Source organism: Saccostrea echinata, unplaced genomic scaffold (assembly GCF_033153115.1).
Source record: "Saccostrea echinata isolate AGI-Se365-2 ecotype Australia unplaced genomic scaffold, CSIRO_AGI_Sech_v1 ptg000080l, whole genome shotgun sequence".
NCBI lineage: Eukaryota > Metazoa > Mollusca > Bivalvia > Ostreida > Ostreidae > Saccostrea > Saccostrea echinata.
The window spans coordinates 250,193-268,874 of NW_026889829.1; the positions used below are offsets into that span (position 1 = coordinate 250,193).

General features: G+C 33.9%; 2 protein-coding genes across 2 annotated transcripts; both read left to right on the plus strand.

Annotated features, from left to right (window-relative positions):
* Positions 1–1,495: 1,495 nt before the first annotated feature.
* On the plus strand, positions 1,496–7,653 carry LOC133176662 (uncharacterized). The gene is made up of 4 exons (XM_061311759.1): positions 1,496–1,527; positions 5,689–6,423; positions 6,789–6,862; positions 7,621–7,653. Exons 2-4 carry the CDS (start codon positions 5,694–5,696, stop codon positions 7,651–7,653), a joined length of 837 nt encoding a protein of 278 aa, XP_061167743.1. The 5' UTR covers positions 1,496–1,527; positions 5,689–5,693.
* Positions 7,654–7,939: 286 nt separating this feature from the next.
* LOC133176663 (interferon-induced protein 44-like) lies at positions 7,940–18,682 on the plus strand. The gene is made up of 5 exons (XM_061311760.1): positions 7,940–7,993; positions 13,088–13,285; positions 14,483–14,629; positions 16,822–16,993; positions 18,396–18,682. The coding sequence occupies exons 1-5, from the start codon at positions 7,940–7,942 to the stop codon at positions 18,680–18,682; spliced, it is 858 nt and encodes a 285-aa protein (XP_061167744.1).

Genomic DNA, 18,682 nt, shown 5'->3' on the forward strand with positions numbered 1-18,682 from the left:
TCACTTCATGTTTGTCGCACTATAGGCACTTCGCCCGCCTTGTTCACCCATCTTCTTTAAAGATAACGAACCGTGATAGATATCATAAAAACTACAAACAATACCAATCTGTGAACAGGGCATAAACACGGACCACTGGAAATCCCAGAGGTGGGATCAGGTGCCTAGGAGGAGTAAGCATCCACTGCTGACCGGTCACACCCGCCGTGTGCCCTATGTATTGATCGAGTAGGCGGAACATTCCGTAGTCAAATTTAGTACAAAAACAAAGGCCTAACAATATATTTGCTAATAAGGTCATTATAACGAATAAAGAATTTACGAAATGCTGACTTTAACCGAGGTTGTTGAAATCATTGTAACATCAATTTTTGTGTGTTTGTTTGTTTGTTTGTTGTTAAACGTCCCTCTCGAAAATTTTTCACTCATATGGAGACGCCACCACTTGCCGGTGGAGAGGTGCAAATATTGTCATATACACTGCACTTAGCAGTGAGGCATCTTTTTCGTGCCAGCACCTAATGCGACACGGGATCTCGGTTTATACGGTCTCATCCGAAGGACCGGTCTCCACGTCTCACAGTGGGATTCAAACCCTCGACGTAAGGATCAACTCCTTACTCCGCGACTCTAGAGCAGACGCTCTAACCATTGCGCAACGCAGGCGACAATTTTTATGTGAATAGTGTGCCTGGGTTTAAAAATTGATCGTACTCAGATGCTCTGAATAGCTAATAAGTTGTGAGACATAAACTCCATATAGAGGTGATAGCAGAGTATTATTACATAAATAAGAAAAGTTGACATGGAAAAGCTGAAGACCTCTTGTTTGCCATACAATTTAGTTATTTGGCCTTTGTCGTCAGTAGTCAGTAAAACTTCCAAATATGAAACAGATGTGACAGACTCTGTGGTGTCTTCTGATATTCCAAGATGTCGAATTAAGACTGCCGTAAGTGACTTCTTTTCATGTTATTTTTAGAATAAATTCTGCTTTTAAGAGTACCAAAAAATGCTTATAATGGATCATAATTAGGACCCTATTGCAATTTCAACAGATTGTTGGAAAGTCTGGTTTCCAAAGACTACTTCGATATTGTCAATGAGGAACTCAAGCATACTTTTTAATATCATCTTCAAGGTACTTGTGTGAAAAATCAAAAAGTTTTTAAAAGAAAGTTTCAGTGAAAAGATATGAGCTGTCTGTAGTGTAAAATAGCTTGGCCTTGAACTTATCTTGGGAAAAGAGCTGTTGTATATAACGTGTTAAAGAGTCCTACATTTTGAAGCTGTGTCTTTTTTGGTAAAAAAAATATTTCTAAAAGTTCTTTGGATTTTATAAGCATTCATGTTTGATTTAGAAAACTTCTCAACTATGTCGTTTCACAGTACTGCTGAAGTTTCCCATCTAATGCTGTTATCATTTTAGGCAGGAGTAAAAAGAAGATGCTTGGTAGAAAATGTGTTAAATCTCGCTATGTGTCTTTGGTTGCAAGGATTCTTATAAAGTTTTGGAATCAAGTTTAGGTATGAAAATTCAAAATCTATGTGGTTGTTAGAAATTTGGAAAAAAAATTCTAAAATGCCAATCTCTTACTTAGAATGTGTTCTACTAGTATAAGTTGGGATTACCACTTGTAGACTTAGGTGGTCCGACCACCAGGTTCTAAATATTAGCAAAACTTTATGTAATAGAAAATGCTCACAAAGTAATGTTTCTGAATTCACAAAGTAATGTGTATTTATTTTTGGTATTTCTTCAAAGTTCAATTTTATTATAATTCTAATTAATCATGTTATACAATGAATCTATCAGATTTCAAACATATTTTTGGGAACGCAAATAAAAGCACCAGCTACGCATTTTCAAATTGAAAATTCATTAACAGGTATCTTTAGGATTTTTTAAAAAAACTATAGCTATCCAGGAATTAAGAGATTTTTTAAAATACTTCTACGGTATTTCAGTTCTTCTATGCACTTCAACTGTTATATGATACATAGTGTGAAATAAATAATAAGAGTTATCTTCTTAAATCCAAATTCTTCAAAATGCAATTGTAATAATGAGACATACAGAAAAAGGCTATGTTGTTATTTGCTTTGTTAGCTGGGAGCAGTACAATGATCATGTAGCCATACAAATGCCTTAGTCAATCCAGAATTACTGAAGACAGAAGGATATGTAAATCTCCTTTTGCTTCTTAATCGATTTACACAATATTTCAACATCCATTTTATATTTTTTAATCCATTCTGACAAATCGTTAAGCTCTTTTCTCCTTCATATTGAACCCATCCTCTGGTATAATCTTCAACAGAATTCCTATTTAAATTCAGTTTCCAATTAATAAAAAGATCAGGGTTCCCTAAATTTAGGCCATTTCAAAAGAATGATTTACGTTCCCCATTTTTAGGTCACCTGAGTCACTCAGGTGACCTATTGCTATCCGTTCTCGTCCGTCGGCGTGCGTCGTGCGTCGTGCGGTGTGCGTCGTGTGTTAACATTTGAACATTTTTAGCTTCTTCTCTGAAACGGCTTAACCAATTTCAACCAAATTTGGCATATAGCACCTATGGGTAAAGGGGAACAAAAATTGTGAATTCCATGGTCCCTGCCCCCCTGGGGCCTGAGGGGTGGGGCTAAAACCACCAAAAATAATGCAATCTTTAAAAATCTTCTTCTTTACTCCTGGACATCAAGCAGTCAAACTGTTGGCATCATTGTAATAAGCATTGAGTCCTCTACCAAAATTGTGAAATTCATGGCCCCAGGGTCAGGGGTTCTGGTGCTAGGGTGGGGCTATATAGATCATATAGGGAAAGTGCATTATTTCTTTGAAAATCTTCTTCTCTGCTCCTGGGTATTAAATAAATTTACTAAGTAAATAGTTATGATGAGCAAGAGTGCCTCTTTCAAAATTGTGAATTTCATGGCCCCTGGGTCAGGGGTTCTGGTGTTAGGGCAGGGCTCTATTGAGTATATAGTGAAAATGTATTAATTCTTTGAAAATCTTCTTCTCTGCTCCTGGGTATTAAATAAAGTAACTTAGTACATATTTATGATGAGCAAGAGTGCCTCTTCCAAAATTGTGAATTTCATGGCCCCAGGGTCAGGGGTTCTGGTGTTAGGGCAGGGCTTTATTGATTATATACATTAGTTAAAATGCATTAATTCTTTGAAAATCTTCTTATCTGCTCCTGGGTATTAAATGAACTAATTTAGTTCATAGTTATGATGAGCAAGAGTGCCTCTTCCAAAATTGTGAATTTCATGGCCCCAGGGTCAGGGGTTCTGGTGTGAGGGCGGGTCTCTATTGATTATATTGTTAAAATGCATTAATTCTTTGAAAATCTTCTTATCTGCTCCTGGTTATTAAATGAACTAATTTAGTACTTAGTTATGATGAGCAAGAGTGCCTCTTCCAAAATTGTGAATTTCATGGCCCCAGGGTCAGGGGTTCTGGTGTTAGGGCGGGGCTCTATTGATTATATAGTGAAGATGCATTAATTCTTTGAAAATCTTCTTATCTGCTCCTGGATATTAAATGAACTAAGTTAGTACATATTTATGATGAGCAAGAGTGCCTCTTCTGAAATTATGAATTTCATGGCCCCAGGGTCAGGGATTCTGGTGTTAGGGTGGGGCTCTATTGATTATATAGTGAAAAGGCATTAATTCTTTGAAAATCTTCTCCTCTGCTCCTGGGTATTAGATAAACTAACTTAGTATATAGTTATGATGAGCTAGAGTGCCTCTTTCAAAATTTTGAATTTCATGGCCCCAGGATCAGGGGTTCTGGTGTTAGGGCAGGGCTCTATTGATTATATAGTAGAATTGCAATAATTTTCTCTGCTCCTGGGTATTAAGAACATAGTTATGAAGAACAAGAGTGCCTCTTTCAAAATTGTGAATTTCATGGCCCCAGGGTCAGAGGTTCTGGTGTTAGGGTGGGGCTCTATTGATTATATTGTTAAAATGCATTAATTCTTTGAAAATCTTCTCTGCTCCTGGGCATTAAATAATGTAACTTAGTACATAGTTATGATGAGCAAGAGTGCCTCTTCCAAAATTTTGAATTTCATGGCCCTTGGGTCAGGGGTTCTGGTGTTAGGGCAGAGCTCTATTGATTATATAGTAGAATTGCATTAATTCTTTGAAAATCTTTTTCTCTGCTCCTGGGTATTAAATAAACTAACTAAGAACATAGTTATGGTGAGCATGACTGCCTTTTCAGAAATTGTTTCATGGCCCTTGGGTCAGGGGTTCTGGTGTTAGGGATGGGCTCCATTGATTATATAGTAAAATTGCATTAATTCTTTGAAAATCTTCTCTGCTCCTGGATATTAAATAAACTAAGTACATAGTTATGATGAGCATGGCTGCCTCAGAAATTATGAATTTAATGGCCTCTGGGTAAGGGATTCTGGTGTTAGGGCGGGGCTTTATTGATTAGATAGGGAATTGGCATGAATTCTTTCAAAATCTTGTGTGCGCCTGGGTATTTTTCAAACAAAGGAAGTGCATGGTTATGATAAGGAAGAATGCCTCATGGCCTTTGGGTCAGGGGTTCTGGTGAGGGGGAAAGAGCTCTATTGATTATATATAGTGAAAATGCATAATTTCTTTCAAAATATTTTTTCTACTACTGGTTATAAAGTAAAGAAACAAGTGTATAGTTATAATGAGAAAGGGTGCTTCTTCCAGAATTGTGAGTTCGTGGCCAATGGGTCAGATGTTCTGGGTAAGGATGGGGCTTTATTTATTTAATTTTATGGTGAAAATGCATTTCTTTGAAAATCATCTATGCTTCTGGGGATGTTCAAGGCAAACAGAGTAAAAGTTTTAATATGCAAGGGTATTTTTACCAGATTTTTGAACACCCGGACCATTTAGTCAAGTGTTCTAGTCCTGGCCAGGGCTCTATTAACTTGTATTCTGCTGAGCAAAGTTATTCCCCTTTGCCATTCACCTTTGATAATTAATCAATGTAAATAATGTATTTGAAAGCTTAATAGAATAAGAGAATTATGCAAGATAATTTATTGTATAATGAAAATGTACTTTCATAGATTTAATGACTTGGAAAGTCAGATAGGCAGATAGATACTAGACCAATTATTTTGTTGATGCTAATCATACTATTTTTCTTGCTTTTGGGCAACAAAGCTTCATTTTTCAGTTTATGGATCCTCTAAATTGTTGTATTGTACTCAGGTGACCGTTAAGGCCCTTGGGCCTCTTGTTATTATTACAACATCATCAGTAAAGACATGTCCAACAAGACTAAATGTTTAAAGTATTCTCCTGTAGACAAGTAACGACACTTGAATAAGCTGAGGATAGAAGATTATGCTAGCGTCGAAAGGAAGTAAATATGTATATCATGACATGTTTCCTGTAAAAGTTATCTTAAAACTGCAACAGGCGCTGAACTTCTATCAAAATAAAAAGTGCTTCAACATGTAATTCTTTCCTCTGCATGTGCATTTTGAAATTGAAAATGTAAGCTGGCCTGTGTTTTGATTCGGTTACTTTATTTATTATCTCTACCTCGCTCTTTATGCGAGTCAACTGTCATTAATGTAAGCATTATTTATGCATGGGCTTTCTATTATAACAATTCAGTTAAAAGATTTTTGATACTTAAAACTTGATATATCATTGTAATTAGTATTCAATTGTAGATAACATGGCCGATTTAGACCCAGAGTCAATTCTTCAGAGAAAAGATCGTGAGCAGCTGTCATGTTGGATCGGGAAATCATGTCAGTTTCAGTTATTGTACAGAGTGAGTCGGGACGGTTTATCAGCTAGAACATTTCACAATTTATGTGATAATAAAGGACCTACGGTAACTGTTCTTCATAACTCAACAGGAAATGTGTTTGGTGGATATCTCTCAGAGAGTTGGAACTCAAACAACTCATCGATTACGGATAGGAACGCGTTTCTCTTCCAGCTTCAAAATCAAAATAGTAGCTGTGCGTACAAATTTAACATCAAAACACCAACATGCGCTGCTTATGGTGTACAATCATGGGGACCAACATTCGGAGGACAAATTTATAATCAAAGGAATAGTTATGCACTGCAAATGGCCGGTAATCCTTTGCTTCAGGCACGAAATTGCGATTTGCATTTGTTCTCTGATACTGACAATGTTTCCCTGGCAGCGCATCGAAGAGAGATAAAATATCAAAGACGAAAACAAAGATATTCTAATGAAGTTCTGTTTGAAGAAAGTCAAAAAAAAAATCAGCAGATGTTCAATTTGAATGGACATGAGAATCCAGGAAATAGCTATCATTTTCATGGCCAACACAGTACACAGGGAGATTACTCGGTTGAAGCAATAGACTATGATTCATTATCCAATGGCAATTTCCAAGTTAAAGATCTTGAAGTTTACTGGATAAAGGGTAAGTATTAGATTAACACAGATTACTCTATATATATATATATATATATATATATATATATATATATATATATATATATATATATATATATATATATATATATATATATATATATATATATATATATATATATATATATATATACCATTTTTGTAATTTCCCCTTTGTTTTTATGTTTTTATTATTATTTATTTATTTATTTATTTTTGGTTTTTTCATTTAAAAACAATATAGCAATATAACAGGTAGATATTGAAATGTTTTTTTATACTCTGAAGGAATGTTGTACAGTTCTTATAGATACAAACAGAAACAGATTCTGATAACAGATTAATTTAAATTGATAAATTTACTGTTGATTGCAGAACATGAAAATCCTTCATCAAAAGCATTAGCGAGTGGTCAACCATGGAGAGAGGTACCTCTCTGGAATTCTCAGGTACGAGTCGCACATTTAGCATGACAGTCATATAGGGACATTTAATGTAATAGTTACTAATAACAATGCCATTAAAACGATTTTTTCTATTTATAGAAATATTGTTTGTATTGATTGATTGTTTGATGTTTTACGTCCTTTGCCAGAATTTTTCATTCATACATGTATAAGATGTCACTGTATACCCGTGAAAGCCTTCAAAGTTAGACCTAAACTCAGAGCCATTGAGCAGTGATGATTATTTATCATACCAACTCCTATAGCACAGGATTTCAGTTTTTAAGGTCTCATCCGAAACAGCCGTGACTTTTACTTCTAGTGCCAGGCGCTTGGCGGAGAAGCTGTCACTACTTATGTTTACGTCTTTGGTTTGAACCGGTGTAAAGACGAAAACTGATCCCCATAGAATAATGACCGGGGTCGTCTTTCGCCGTCGAATAATGACCCCCGGTTATTATTCAACGACGAAAAATGACCCCCGGTCATTATTCGACGTTGAAAAATGACTCTTTTGCCCGTAGAAAAAGTGTCATCACCCTACAAATCTGCATACCCTACGTGAAGAAAAATGAACAACGTAGAATAATGATCCCTTTTGGATTAAAGTTGAAATTTTAAGATGACAAAAAATAAATAAATAAATAAATTAAAAAAACAAACAAGAGACCTCTTGGCCAAAATGCTCACCAGAGCTAAATTGGGTATAGACCGATGAAATGTTGATCTCATTACGTTTTACAATTATTGCTGTTTTTAAGGTCAATGCAATGAACCACAATCTTGAGGAGTAAAAGAATTATCGAGCCCAACGGGTGAGAAGAGCATTGTTTTTCGATGGTGGAAAATCATCAAACAAACAAACAAAAAAATTATTGTAAAATTTAATGATTATATTGATAAAAACTGATTAAGCAGACATGTCAATTTTCTTGTTTACATTTGATCAAGTCCTAGCCAAACGCAGTGAGAGAATCGGAGTTAAAATAAGCAGAATTAATTTTCCATTTGAAATCTATTTTTGGTGCAATGTAGAAGTCATAGCATCGAAAGGGGAAATGGTGCATTATAAGAGGCAAAATGACAAGTTACTTTGGAAATATCTTTGATGAACCCCTCAAAAAGCTTACTGATGTAAGGTTTTTTTTTTTACTCTACTGTATCAAAAAGCTGGGGTTAGGGCAACCAGACTTGCAATGAACAGTTTCAAGCGGAGAGTTAAAATAAAAATTACGTTCATGATAATTGGAAGGGGGAGGACACCCCACCCCAACCCTGATTCTATGTTCCTGAATGTTATGTTTACTATGTCCACTGAAGTAGGAGAAATTATTTAACTATACTGTATAAACAAAACTTTCAATGAACATTTTCAGACTATCAATTGATTTACATTCAGAAAAAAGGGGGGCAATCCCTCCCCCTTCTCCGATTCTTTGTGCCTGAATATTATGTTCTTTTCAGTGGAATTCGGATGCAGGTGAAATAAATTTCACAATTGTTTTCAATCTATTTTTAATTCAATGTAGGAAAAATAAATCCTTATATTCACCTGGAAGGTCAATAAAATGGCCTGTCTTTAATGATAAATTGAAAACATTAATCAACTTCAATATACACTGTATTGAAATGTTTCCATATTGATTTGACAAACGTATCAATGTTTTAAAGTCGATTTTTTTAATTATTCCTTTTACATGTATGTATCCTATTCTCAGAAGACCATGTTAACAGACATGAATGTACGTTATACTGGGATTCTTCTTTATTACTTCTATATGTTTTAAAAGAAATTCCCATAGACCACCGTTTATAAATAAGATTGAATGCACATTATACGATTGTATATATTTCAGCCATGCAGAAATTTTATGTCCTTCTTATGTTTGCCACGTCTGCTTCATATCTGGACATTCTACTCACTATAGAAGATAAAGACCACTTAGCAACTAAATTGTCTGACAAACGGGATGACTTCAGCTTTTTCTATCGACAACTTTCCTAAGTTATGTATTCATATTCCGATACCATTTGCATATGATGTTTACGTCTACCAACTTATTCGATACCCAAGAGCACGATTACTTTTTAAATGACTTGACAGATACTTGTAAGTTGTTGTCACAGGGGTTCCAACAACCTTGTTTAAATTCAGCATTTCGAAAATTTAATGGTCGAATCAATGACCCAGTCAACAAATATAACCTATGATTAGGCCAGTTGGCTTTATACTAAATTTGACAACGTAATGTCCCGTTTACCTGATTCATTCATAGTCCTCACGATGGGTGTGACGGGTCAACAGGGGATGCTTACAATTTCTAGGCACCTGATACACGACCTCTGCAATTTCTGGGGGTCCTTTTTTCCGCCCTGTTAAAAGAATTGTATTGTTTGTGGTTTATTTAAAATCATCACTGTTCATTATTTTCACCTTTATTCATATGGAAATATATCCACAGTAAGTCGTTTGCACGAGATATCATGTCATTTGCAATACATTCTAGCTCAGTTGCACGACTTTTTATGTCATTATATATATATATATATATATATATATATATATATATATATATACAGTACCAACCAGACCCAACCTGACACAAAGCAGTCCCAGAGCAGTCCCGGGGACTGCTTTCTGGGACTGCTCTGGGACTGCTAAAGCAGTCCCAGAGCAGTCCCACAGCGGTCCCAGAGCAGTCCCAGCAGTCCCAGAAAGCAGTCCCAGCATTCCTAGAAAGCAGTCCCAGCAGTCCCAGTGGGCGGGGTTAATTAATTTAATGGGCGGAGCTTACTCAGAAATGAGATTACCAATAAACAATGTAACTATAAAAGGCAGTTGAAATTGATGATTCATTTCTTTCTGAGCAGTATCAATTCTCATGCGACAGTCATTTTTAACTGTTAAGAAAATCGCACTACGCGTATAGAAACAAATAATAAATATTGAACAAAGAAGACGTTCACACCTATAAATAACATGAATATTTAAACACAGTTTTGTGGTATATTATTTTTTCACCAAAATAAATCAATTTCTAAATTACTGTGATTGATAATGGTTTCCATATTTATTTATTTTTTATTTTTTTTTTTTAATAGATAATTAAGCTTGAGTTATCTATTTTCTACCAAAACTAGCTTTAAATAGGCCTTATAATTATAGAGCAAGGCCGATTTCCATACTATACTCTGAATGCAGTTTTCTTAAGTACTGGAGCTTTTGAAAAATTCTTTGTGTATTATATTTCAGTCATGATTATTTTCACTGACTTGCCAATTTAATTATCGTTAAATTATCTATGTAACAGAAAACAATAATACTTTTATTATATAAACATTTGAGTGTACATCTGTAAATCACGCGAATGAAACCCTCAGATTATGTTCAAAATTAATTAATCCCGAAATAAATTTATACACATTTATTGAAACGAAGATTTTTTGCAGTACATAGATTGAAATTAGTGTCATTGTTGACCAGCATGTTCAGTGATGTGTAACACTGATACCCAAATAACATGCATTGACTTTCTGCTAATCATGCCCGAAGGCGATTGAAACTTCAGGTGTTGACACAATTTTATACATTTGTATTGCTTTTTATTAATCAGCCAGGAAAACACAAACAAAACAAATAAGAAATAAGTCACAATTCCCAATATTTTAAAATGTTTATGAATTTACTCTTTTTAATTACTTGTTTATAAATCAAAAACAAATGCATAAATAAATCCCCCAATAATTGTTCACAAATATAATTTTTTAAATGACTGAAGAATGGTAGAATAATTTTTTCATGGTCATTTAATAAATTATTAGGTTTTATTTGAGGGCTGTAAAAAAAGCATGGAATGCTCTTTTTTAGCATGCATATGGTTTTAGCTTTTTCAATTTAAAAAAAAAAATCCAGTACAGTACGTCCTTATGAATGTCTTATTGTAATGACAAGTTTGTTTGATTTTTTTTTTTTTAAATAGTGCTAATGCAAACTTTGAGTACATTCCGTAACTTGACAGCATTAATTAATTTAATAGGCCTCAATATTTTTTTTTTCAATCACCTGTATTAAAGTTTTAATTAGCATTAATTAATTAAATAGGCCTATATATATTTTTTTTTCAAACACCTGTATTTAAGTTTAATTTAAAGGATAAAAGTCATCTCCTGACTTCCCTTTTAACTACTTTCATTTTTTAAAATTAATTCTAGACTACAATTGTGTAAATTTACAGCCCCTGAAGACGTTTAGTAATTACATGTATATCTATCTCTACTTATTAAAATGTTGTAAAAATCCTTGTTTTTTTTTTATTCTTTATCTTAAACACCTCTCTGCTGAAAGTAAACAAAACAACAACAGGGAGCCTGCAAATTCAGAATACACAAGGGGCGGAGCTATCATGTCACTCAGAACCTTTTTCATGCATGAGTGAACAAAGCAGTCCCAGAAAGCAGTCCCAGGGAGTGCTGGGACTGCTGGGTCTGCTTTCTAGAGCAGTCCCAGAGCAGTCCCAGAGCGGTCCCACAGCAGTCCCACAGCAGTCCCAAAGCAGTCCCGGGGATTGCTTTCTGGGACTGCTTGGGTGTCAGGTTGGGTCTGGTTGGTACTATATATATATATATATATATATATATATATATATATATATATATATATATATATATATATATATATATATATATATATATATAAAGCACTAAAAACCAACAACACTGTATATCCTAAGTGTCGGATCTACTAAGTAGATACAAGGTCACGGATGGAAATTTATACAAAGCACTAAAAATGACCAACGATATGAACATTGATAATTGTCAAATTTTCGGGACGACCTGCCCCTTCGTCAGGACAAAGAAAAAGTTAAGAAGTCATAAAAACAAAGGAAATAGAGAAACAAAAACAACCAGCACTACTACTAAACTACCAAACAATAAATGTTTACAGTGTTAAATGTTTAATTTCACGTTAATAAACAGTCGTGAACAAAGAAATCCGGAGCGCTATGAATTGCGTCCGGTCTATCGGGTGAACTCTGGTGAAGTGCGATTTACATAACTGAACGAATTAATTATCGCTAATTAATTAAGACAGGCAGTAAATCGTACATTGTCTTATTCTCTCAAAATAGCGTAACTATACGTGATAAAAAGAAATTAAAGAAAGATAATATGGAAGGGCAATTTTAAAAATATGAATTTAGATATATTATAAATATGAAATCGGATAAAAGAAATACTCAAAAATGTAAGCTGTAAATATCTGGGTAGGTTGTTCCAGAATTGCTAATGTGAATTAACGGTAAAGTTTACACTATATAGAGAGAGTGAACTTGTTTGTTATAATCCGGGATTGGGTCTAGTTCACGTTCATCCTGGTGAAGTCATTAAGTTTGTTAATACCATCAGGGCGGAATGACCTCAGCCTGTGCATCCAAAACTTTTCCTTGCCTTTTCTCTGAGCGTCTGTCCATCTTGGATTATGGTCAATAACCACTACTGCCATGTCCTACCATTTGTGACCTTCAAGGTTTAAATGTTCCCCAAAGGGTTCATTGAGTTTTTTGGTCCTAATGGTAGAACGGTGATTATTGACACTCCTGCGGAGATCTCCTGTTTCACCAACATACTGTTTAGAGCAAACTTTGCAACTGATGAGATAAATGCAGTTGTCTGTTTGACAGGACAAATTCCCCAGTATTTTGTAGCTGCGGCCTGTAACAGGGGCAGGTCGTCCCGAAAATTTGACAATTATCATTGTTCGTGTCGTTGGTCATTTTTAGTGCTTTGTATATATATATATATATATATATATATATATATATATATATATATATATATATATATATATATATATATATATATAGATAGATAGATAGATAGATAGATAGATAGATAGATAGATATAGATATATATATATATATATATATATATATATATATATATATATATATATATATATAACGCCGTACCCGATTGTAACTTTTCCTGAAAAAAGATATAATAAGGAAGTAAGATACGTGAAACGTGATTTATAAATAGATCAAGAAACATACTTTTCAACATCTTAGGAACGAAGCAATACATTTGAGACTTGAAAGCATATCACCATAATTTGCAGAAAGTTTGAAAAAATAGAGCCCTATACCTCTTAATCAATAATTAGTAGAAGGGGAAATATATACCTTGTATTATGTGAGATTGCTCTTTCGAATAATACTTTTTAGTCTTTCCAGTCCCTGAAAGAACATATATCAGGCTATCATCCTTTGGACGACAAACGGGTACCGGATGTCAACATTCTTCTACTTGGTCAAGTAGGAGCTGGAAAATCAAGCTTTTTCAACACAATCAACTCCATTTTTCGCGGAGAAATTACATCACGCGCATGTACAGGAAGTTCAGAGCACAGCTTAACAAGAGCAGTAATGATTTACTAAACCATATTTATTGATAATGAATGAGATTAATATATCGTAATAGTTACCAATATCAATTTAAGTAACTAATATTGCAATTTCTGTATCCATATCTTTTTTTTTCGCAAATCTCTTCCATTCGACGATTCTCTTCGAATGGCATCTTATCTTTATCGGCTTCCTCACAGTGAGTAAATTTATGTCACTGATACAAATTCCTCGGAAACATCAATTAAAATCAATATCTTAATTTAAATTCAACTACATTAACTTCACACTGAATATTTTGAGTTTTTGACTCATTGCCAAATCAGTGATCTCTTTTGATGTAAATTTTGAGTTTATTTTCTACTAAAAATTGGTCATGACACGGGTAAATTTAACAGTGATCTGTTACAGCTTCTAAGAAAAACATTAATGTATGCGGTCATCTAGGGAATATTTAAAAAAAACAAAAACAAACAAACACCCCCCCCCCCAAAAAAAAAGAACAATGATTATCACCACTAAATGATAATATAATCTATGTGCATACAGATATCTGAAACAGGAGATATATCATTAGTTACATAGATTTGTAGTGACCGAGTACTCGGCAAACCCCATGACGATTAAGGAACTTGAGTTGTTCTAAGTAATACAGAAGAACGATATCTCCGTATTGATTTTCAAGGGACCATGTATAAGTATTACCCCCTCTTCATGTGACAGAATTACACCAATCGTAAGCCAGACATAGAAAAATCATCAGGGGTGGGGTAAAATATTTTACAATTTGAATGTCAAAATAGAACTAGGACTACTGGAGTAAAGAATCCAATGTTTTTTTTTGTTTTTTTGTTGTTTTTTTTTTAAACGTTAATCGTTCAAGTCAATAGAAGAATCAAGCCTTACAGAAAAGCAAAATTTTTGAAAATTGATAAATGTAATATATAAAACCAATGTATTTTTTACTTGAGAACTCATAAAATTATAAATTTCATAAGATACACGTAACTTGCAAGTTTAAAAAGTAAATGCATGGAATGAAAGAGACAGGCTTTGTAGCAAATTTTTCTTATTTATTGAACCACATATGAATTTGAAGGCATGAAAATTGATGAGAATTGCTCTCCGAGTTCAGAATTTTAACTACGATCCTAGCATATATTTTGAAAGAGATAACAGTGTACTTATTTCGCGAATATGCTCGTTTTTCAACAGTTTCGGAAGTACAGAATTCGGGACCCGGCTTCGGGACAGTTTCTTAAGTTAAGGCTATGTGACACTCGTGGTCTTGAAGAGGGTCTTGGAGTGAAGACACAGGACATTGCCTGTATTTTAGACGGAAACCTGCCAGAACATTATCAGGTAAAGTTTTTTTTCACCCAATGATCTATTCTCCGACTGCTTTTTTTGATAACTTGTAGTCTGAACTGTGCATTAACGTTTTACCACTTATTAATATTATAAAATTTTACTTTTAAAGAAAGTGCATTCTATCCTTGTTAACACTTTACAATAAAAAAAATATGGGACTTTCATATGTGACAGAAAGATTGCTTATTACTTATGAAAAGTGATTAACCTTGACCAAAAGTTATTTGAAAAGTCTCAGATAACTGGCAGAAAGACTGTAAAATTCGTGTCAAGTCCCTAACTCTCCTTTTGAGAAACATTGGAAGTTCATACCTTAGACCAAATTTGCGTATGACCTCTATGTATGTCATGACTTTGGCGCAAGATCATTATTACCTAGCTCGGTTTTAATTTTTTTTTATTGAAGTCTTCCAGTCTTGACCAAACCTTGAGATTGAGAGGCACTGTGGACTCCTAATATTTTTAAAAAATTGCTTATGCCTAATCTTGACCCACAGTCATTAGACAAGTTTATTTTCATTGGCATAAAGGAGTATAGTTTGTGTCAGGTCAATAAAACTTAGATGCTGTTTTAAGTAGATTGAAAGTGTCTTGACGCCTGATTCATTGAGGCAAGTTGAGGGTTAGTGGCAGAAAATATGCAAAGGATGACTGCACTTAAGGACATGCGGAATTTGCGACAAAATAAACTTTCAAAAGAAGCATTTTTCCTTTCATTGCAAGAATGGTCAACATCCAATCTACAACTTTATGTAATTGCGTTTAGTAAAAGTGTGTATTTACGAAGTTCGAGTCTGATTTCAAAGGCAGGGGTCATCATAATTTCTTGAATCTCCGTACGATAATGACTTTTTTTTAGTGAATTTATTCATAGTCAGCACATATTTGCCTATTGTTCTACGTTTACCAGTAGTTGCATATTTGCATAAATAATAATGTGTCTAAAGGAGATTAATAGACAAACATGCGCTCATGGTTAAAAAGAGAAAAAACTTCTTCTTATACTTACATTGACTCTCTGTGGTGTAACCAAAGATTGTGACATGTTGAATATTATAATTCATCACGTGATGTCCTACCTCAGGTTACTTTGTAAATGCTTAATTCCATCACGTGACTCGTAAGGTAGCATTATTGTGCTAACTATAGGACATTGTGTTCGAATACGTTAAGTCATTTGGCATTGATATACAATCTGCTTTAATTACCTTGACGTGCTCATATTGCTAGTTTCGTTTTGAAACCTCTGTCAGAAGTGTATTTGTGCCATACAGAATGGAGAGGGAGATTGGAAAGAGTGATCACGTTCTTTTTTTCAAACATGTCATTGCTATCTATCAAGTCTAATTTTAGACCCATTCTTACAATGTTAGCTCCACCTCTCATGCATATCTAATGTTCAATCAAGGGCAGGTAAGTGTAAATTCACTACATTTGAAAAGTAGTAAGGACAAAAAACATTGAATCATTTTATTGTATCACATCATTTTAAGATTTAAATTTGGTTCCAAATTGACAGGATTCTTTCATAAACATACAAAAGGGGAATAAGGTTTAGATATAAAAGCAACAGAAGCAACCGAAAAAAGACCCCAAAACAAGCGTTAAGTGCAGTCATCCTTTGTGTTAGGTCGACAGTAACTATATAATGGAGAAACATTTTAAGTTCAAACTTCACACGAGTAGAGGTTATGTCCGGAAGGTTTGTCTAGACCTTAAACATATGGACAAATTCAAGGTCACTGGCAGAAAAAGTGTAAAAATTGTGTCTAGTACATTACTCTTTAAAAGATAAATTTTGAATTTAGTACTTCAAAAACAAAGATCTAGAGTGCTCGTGAGTGGAGGGTACATTATAACCACGATCATTTTGGGAAGATCATTGTAACTGGCAAAAAGAAAAGTGTGAAATTCATGCCAAAAATTTATGTTTGAGAAACATAAAAACTTCATTCTTCATAAAAAGATAACGTCTCACTTAGAGATAATGTCATTTCTTTAAATAAAGGTCAGTAGAGCAAGTCCAAGATCACTTTAAGAAAATTGTACATTGAACTTTTAAAAAGTTGCGGAGGAGCATCTTTGTTGCGAGTTTGCTCACATTTTTTTCTAGTTTTCCTTAATTCAACCATAGAGAACAAAAGCTTTGCACGAATTATAATGTTGCCTTTTCTGTTCTTCAGTTTAATCCAACCTTACATGCAACACCCAAATTACCAGGGTTTGTAAAGAATCCCTTGCTGAAGGACAAAATCCATTGCGTGGCTTTTGTGATAGATGCCAGTACCGTTGACGTCATGAATGATGCAGTTCACCGTTACATCAAGGAAATTCAAAGCTTAATTGTCGAAAGGGGTAATAATTTTTTTTTTTTCAGTACTTCATCATTACAGGTAAACTTTAATAATTCCGAAATGATTTAGGTGATTTCTTGTCTTATCTTTAATTAAGCCCGTTACCTAAATGTGTGATTACATAGCTAAGTTTATTTTTACTGTATGTCATAAGAATTTAATGATTAGGTCTATATTCTGTCCCAAACTATGACAAAGCTGTAACTTTTGAACCAGTGAATTACTTGAATGTTGGGAAATCAATTTATCTATTGTTTTTAAAGAACGTAATATCTATAAGGATCTACAATAAAAATCATAATTAGTTTTGGGTAAGTTGAATGTCATATTGGCATAAAAGCATAACTTCTCAAATCAGTCAAAAGAAATTTTACACTTAAATCCTACACTTGACTGAGCTGAAACATGAAAGTTGATCTCTTTGACCATGATACATTTGGATACCTCAAAGGTTAAGGGCTGTATACATTGGATAGTTCTCAGTAAAGATAGTCCAAATTTCTGAAAGGTTTGATGTAGTGAAATTGGACGTTAAAAATAAGATCAAGCGAATAGGTGTTCTTAATTGAAACAATTAAGGATATCTGTGTTTTGTCTTTATCGTGTGATGAAGGTTATAGAAAAATGAGGGCGCTTAACTTTAAAATACATACCGATACTGACTTCGAGGCATGCTAAACGTTACAAAAATAGAAAGACACAAACATTTTAGGCAACACACGTTAAACAGTCGAACTTTACACAGTTTTTCCTCTTAAGCTCACTCTTATGAAAAACCCTTAGGACGAAAAAAAAAAATCAACAACACCCGAATGTTGAATTTTGTTAACCTTTATAAGAATTTTTTTTGTTTGCAATTTTTGTAATCATGTACATGTAACACAAAATAATATAAAGTGAACAAATAAAAATGAAATAAATCATTGCCAAATAAAACAAGTACACCTCTGTATTATTCATAACTTTTCATACAATAAAATGTACATCAATAAAAATACAAAGAATCCCTACTGTAACAAATATTTCAAAGTAGTACAGGAACCATTCAGATGAATAGAAGTTTATTTCTATTGTAAAGTAAAGATATTCTTTGTATTCTCTCCATATGAACAAATATGATCATAATGCTACCTTTTCACTGTTTACAATTAAGTACAGTATAATAGCAACACTTAAGATCTACATGCCTTACATATATTTTGTCCTAGAGAGGGCATATGAGGTTTTAATTTCCACAAAAAAACTCCTCTCCTTTCAGTTGTTGTTCTTTGACCAGAACTATGTGTATTGAGGCTCAGTGCATTTTTAATCTTTGAATCATTCTTTAACTTGCAGTACAACATTGTTCATTATTCATCATTAACCTTTTGAGGCTATTAATATGTCACTCTTTTCTTATTTAGGCATTCCACAAGCAATCTATCTCACAAAGCTCGATAAGATTTGCCCTGATGTAGATGATGACGTCAAGAAGATCTTCACAAGCAATACTTGCAAACAGGCGGTAGATACGGTCGCTGACGTCATTGGTGTTCCGAGATCACACGTTTTCCCTGTGAAGAACTATGAGAAGGAAACAAGTTTACATATTCCTATCAATATTCTGGCACTCTCAGCACTTCGTCAGACGCTTGTGTTTGCAGATGACTATCTAGAGGATCAGAGCGAAATTGGAGATTGGTCTCTATAA

Excerpts from the sequence above, each read along its gene's own strand:
- LOC133176663 (XM_061311760.1), top strand. The coding sequence starts at position 7,940 with ATGACAAGTTACTTTGGAAATATCTTTGATGAACCCCTCAAAAAGCTT. Across the intron at positions 7,994-13,087 it reads CCCTCAAAAAGCTTACTGAT|TCTTTCCAGTCCCTGAAAGA; the intron begins GTAAGGTTTTTT and ends AATACTTTTTAG. Across the intron at positions 14,630-16,821 it reads ACCTGCCAGAACATTATCAG|TTTAATCCAACCTTACATGC; the intron begins GTAAAGTTTTTT and ends TCTGTTCTTCAG.
- LOC133176662 (XM_061311759.1), top strand. The coding sequence starts at position 5,694 with ATGGCCGATTTAGACCCAGAGTCAATTCTTCAGAGAAAAGATCGTGAG. Across the intron at positions 6,424-6,788 it reads TGAAGTTTACTGGATAAAGG|AACATGAAAATCCTTCATCA; the intron begins GTAAGTATTAGA and ends TGTTGATTGCAG. Across the intron at positions 6,863-7,620 it reads TACCTCTCTGGAATTCTCAG|GTCAATGCAATGAACCACAA; the intron begins GTACGAGTCGCA and ends GCTGTTTTTAAG.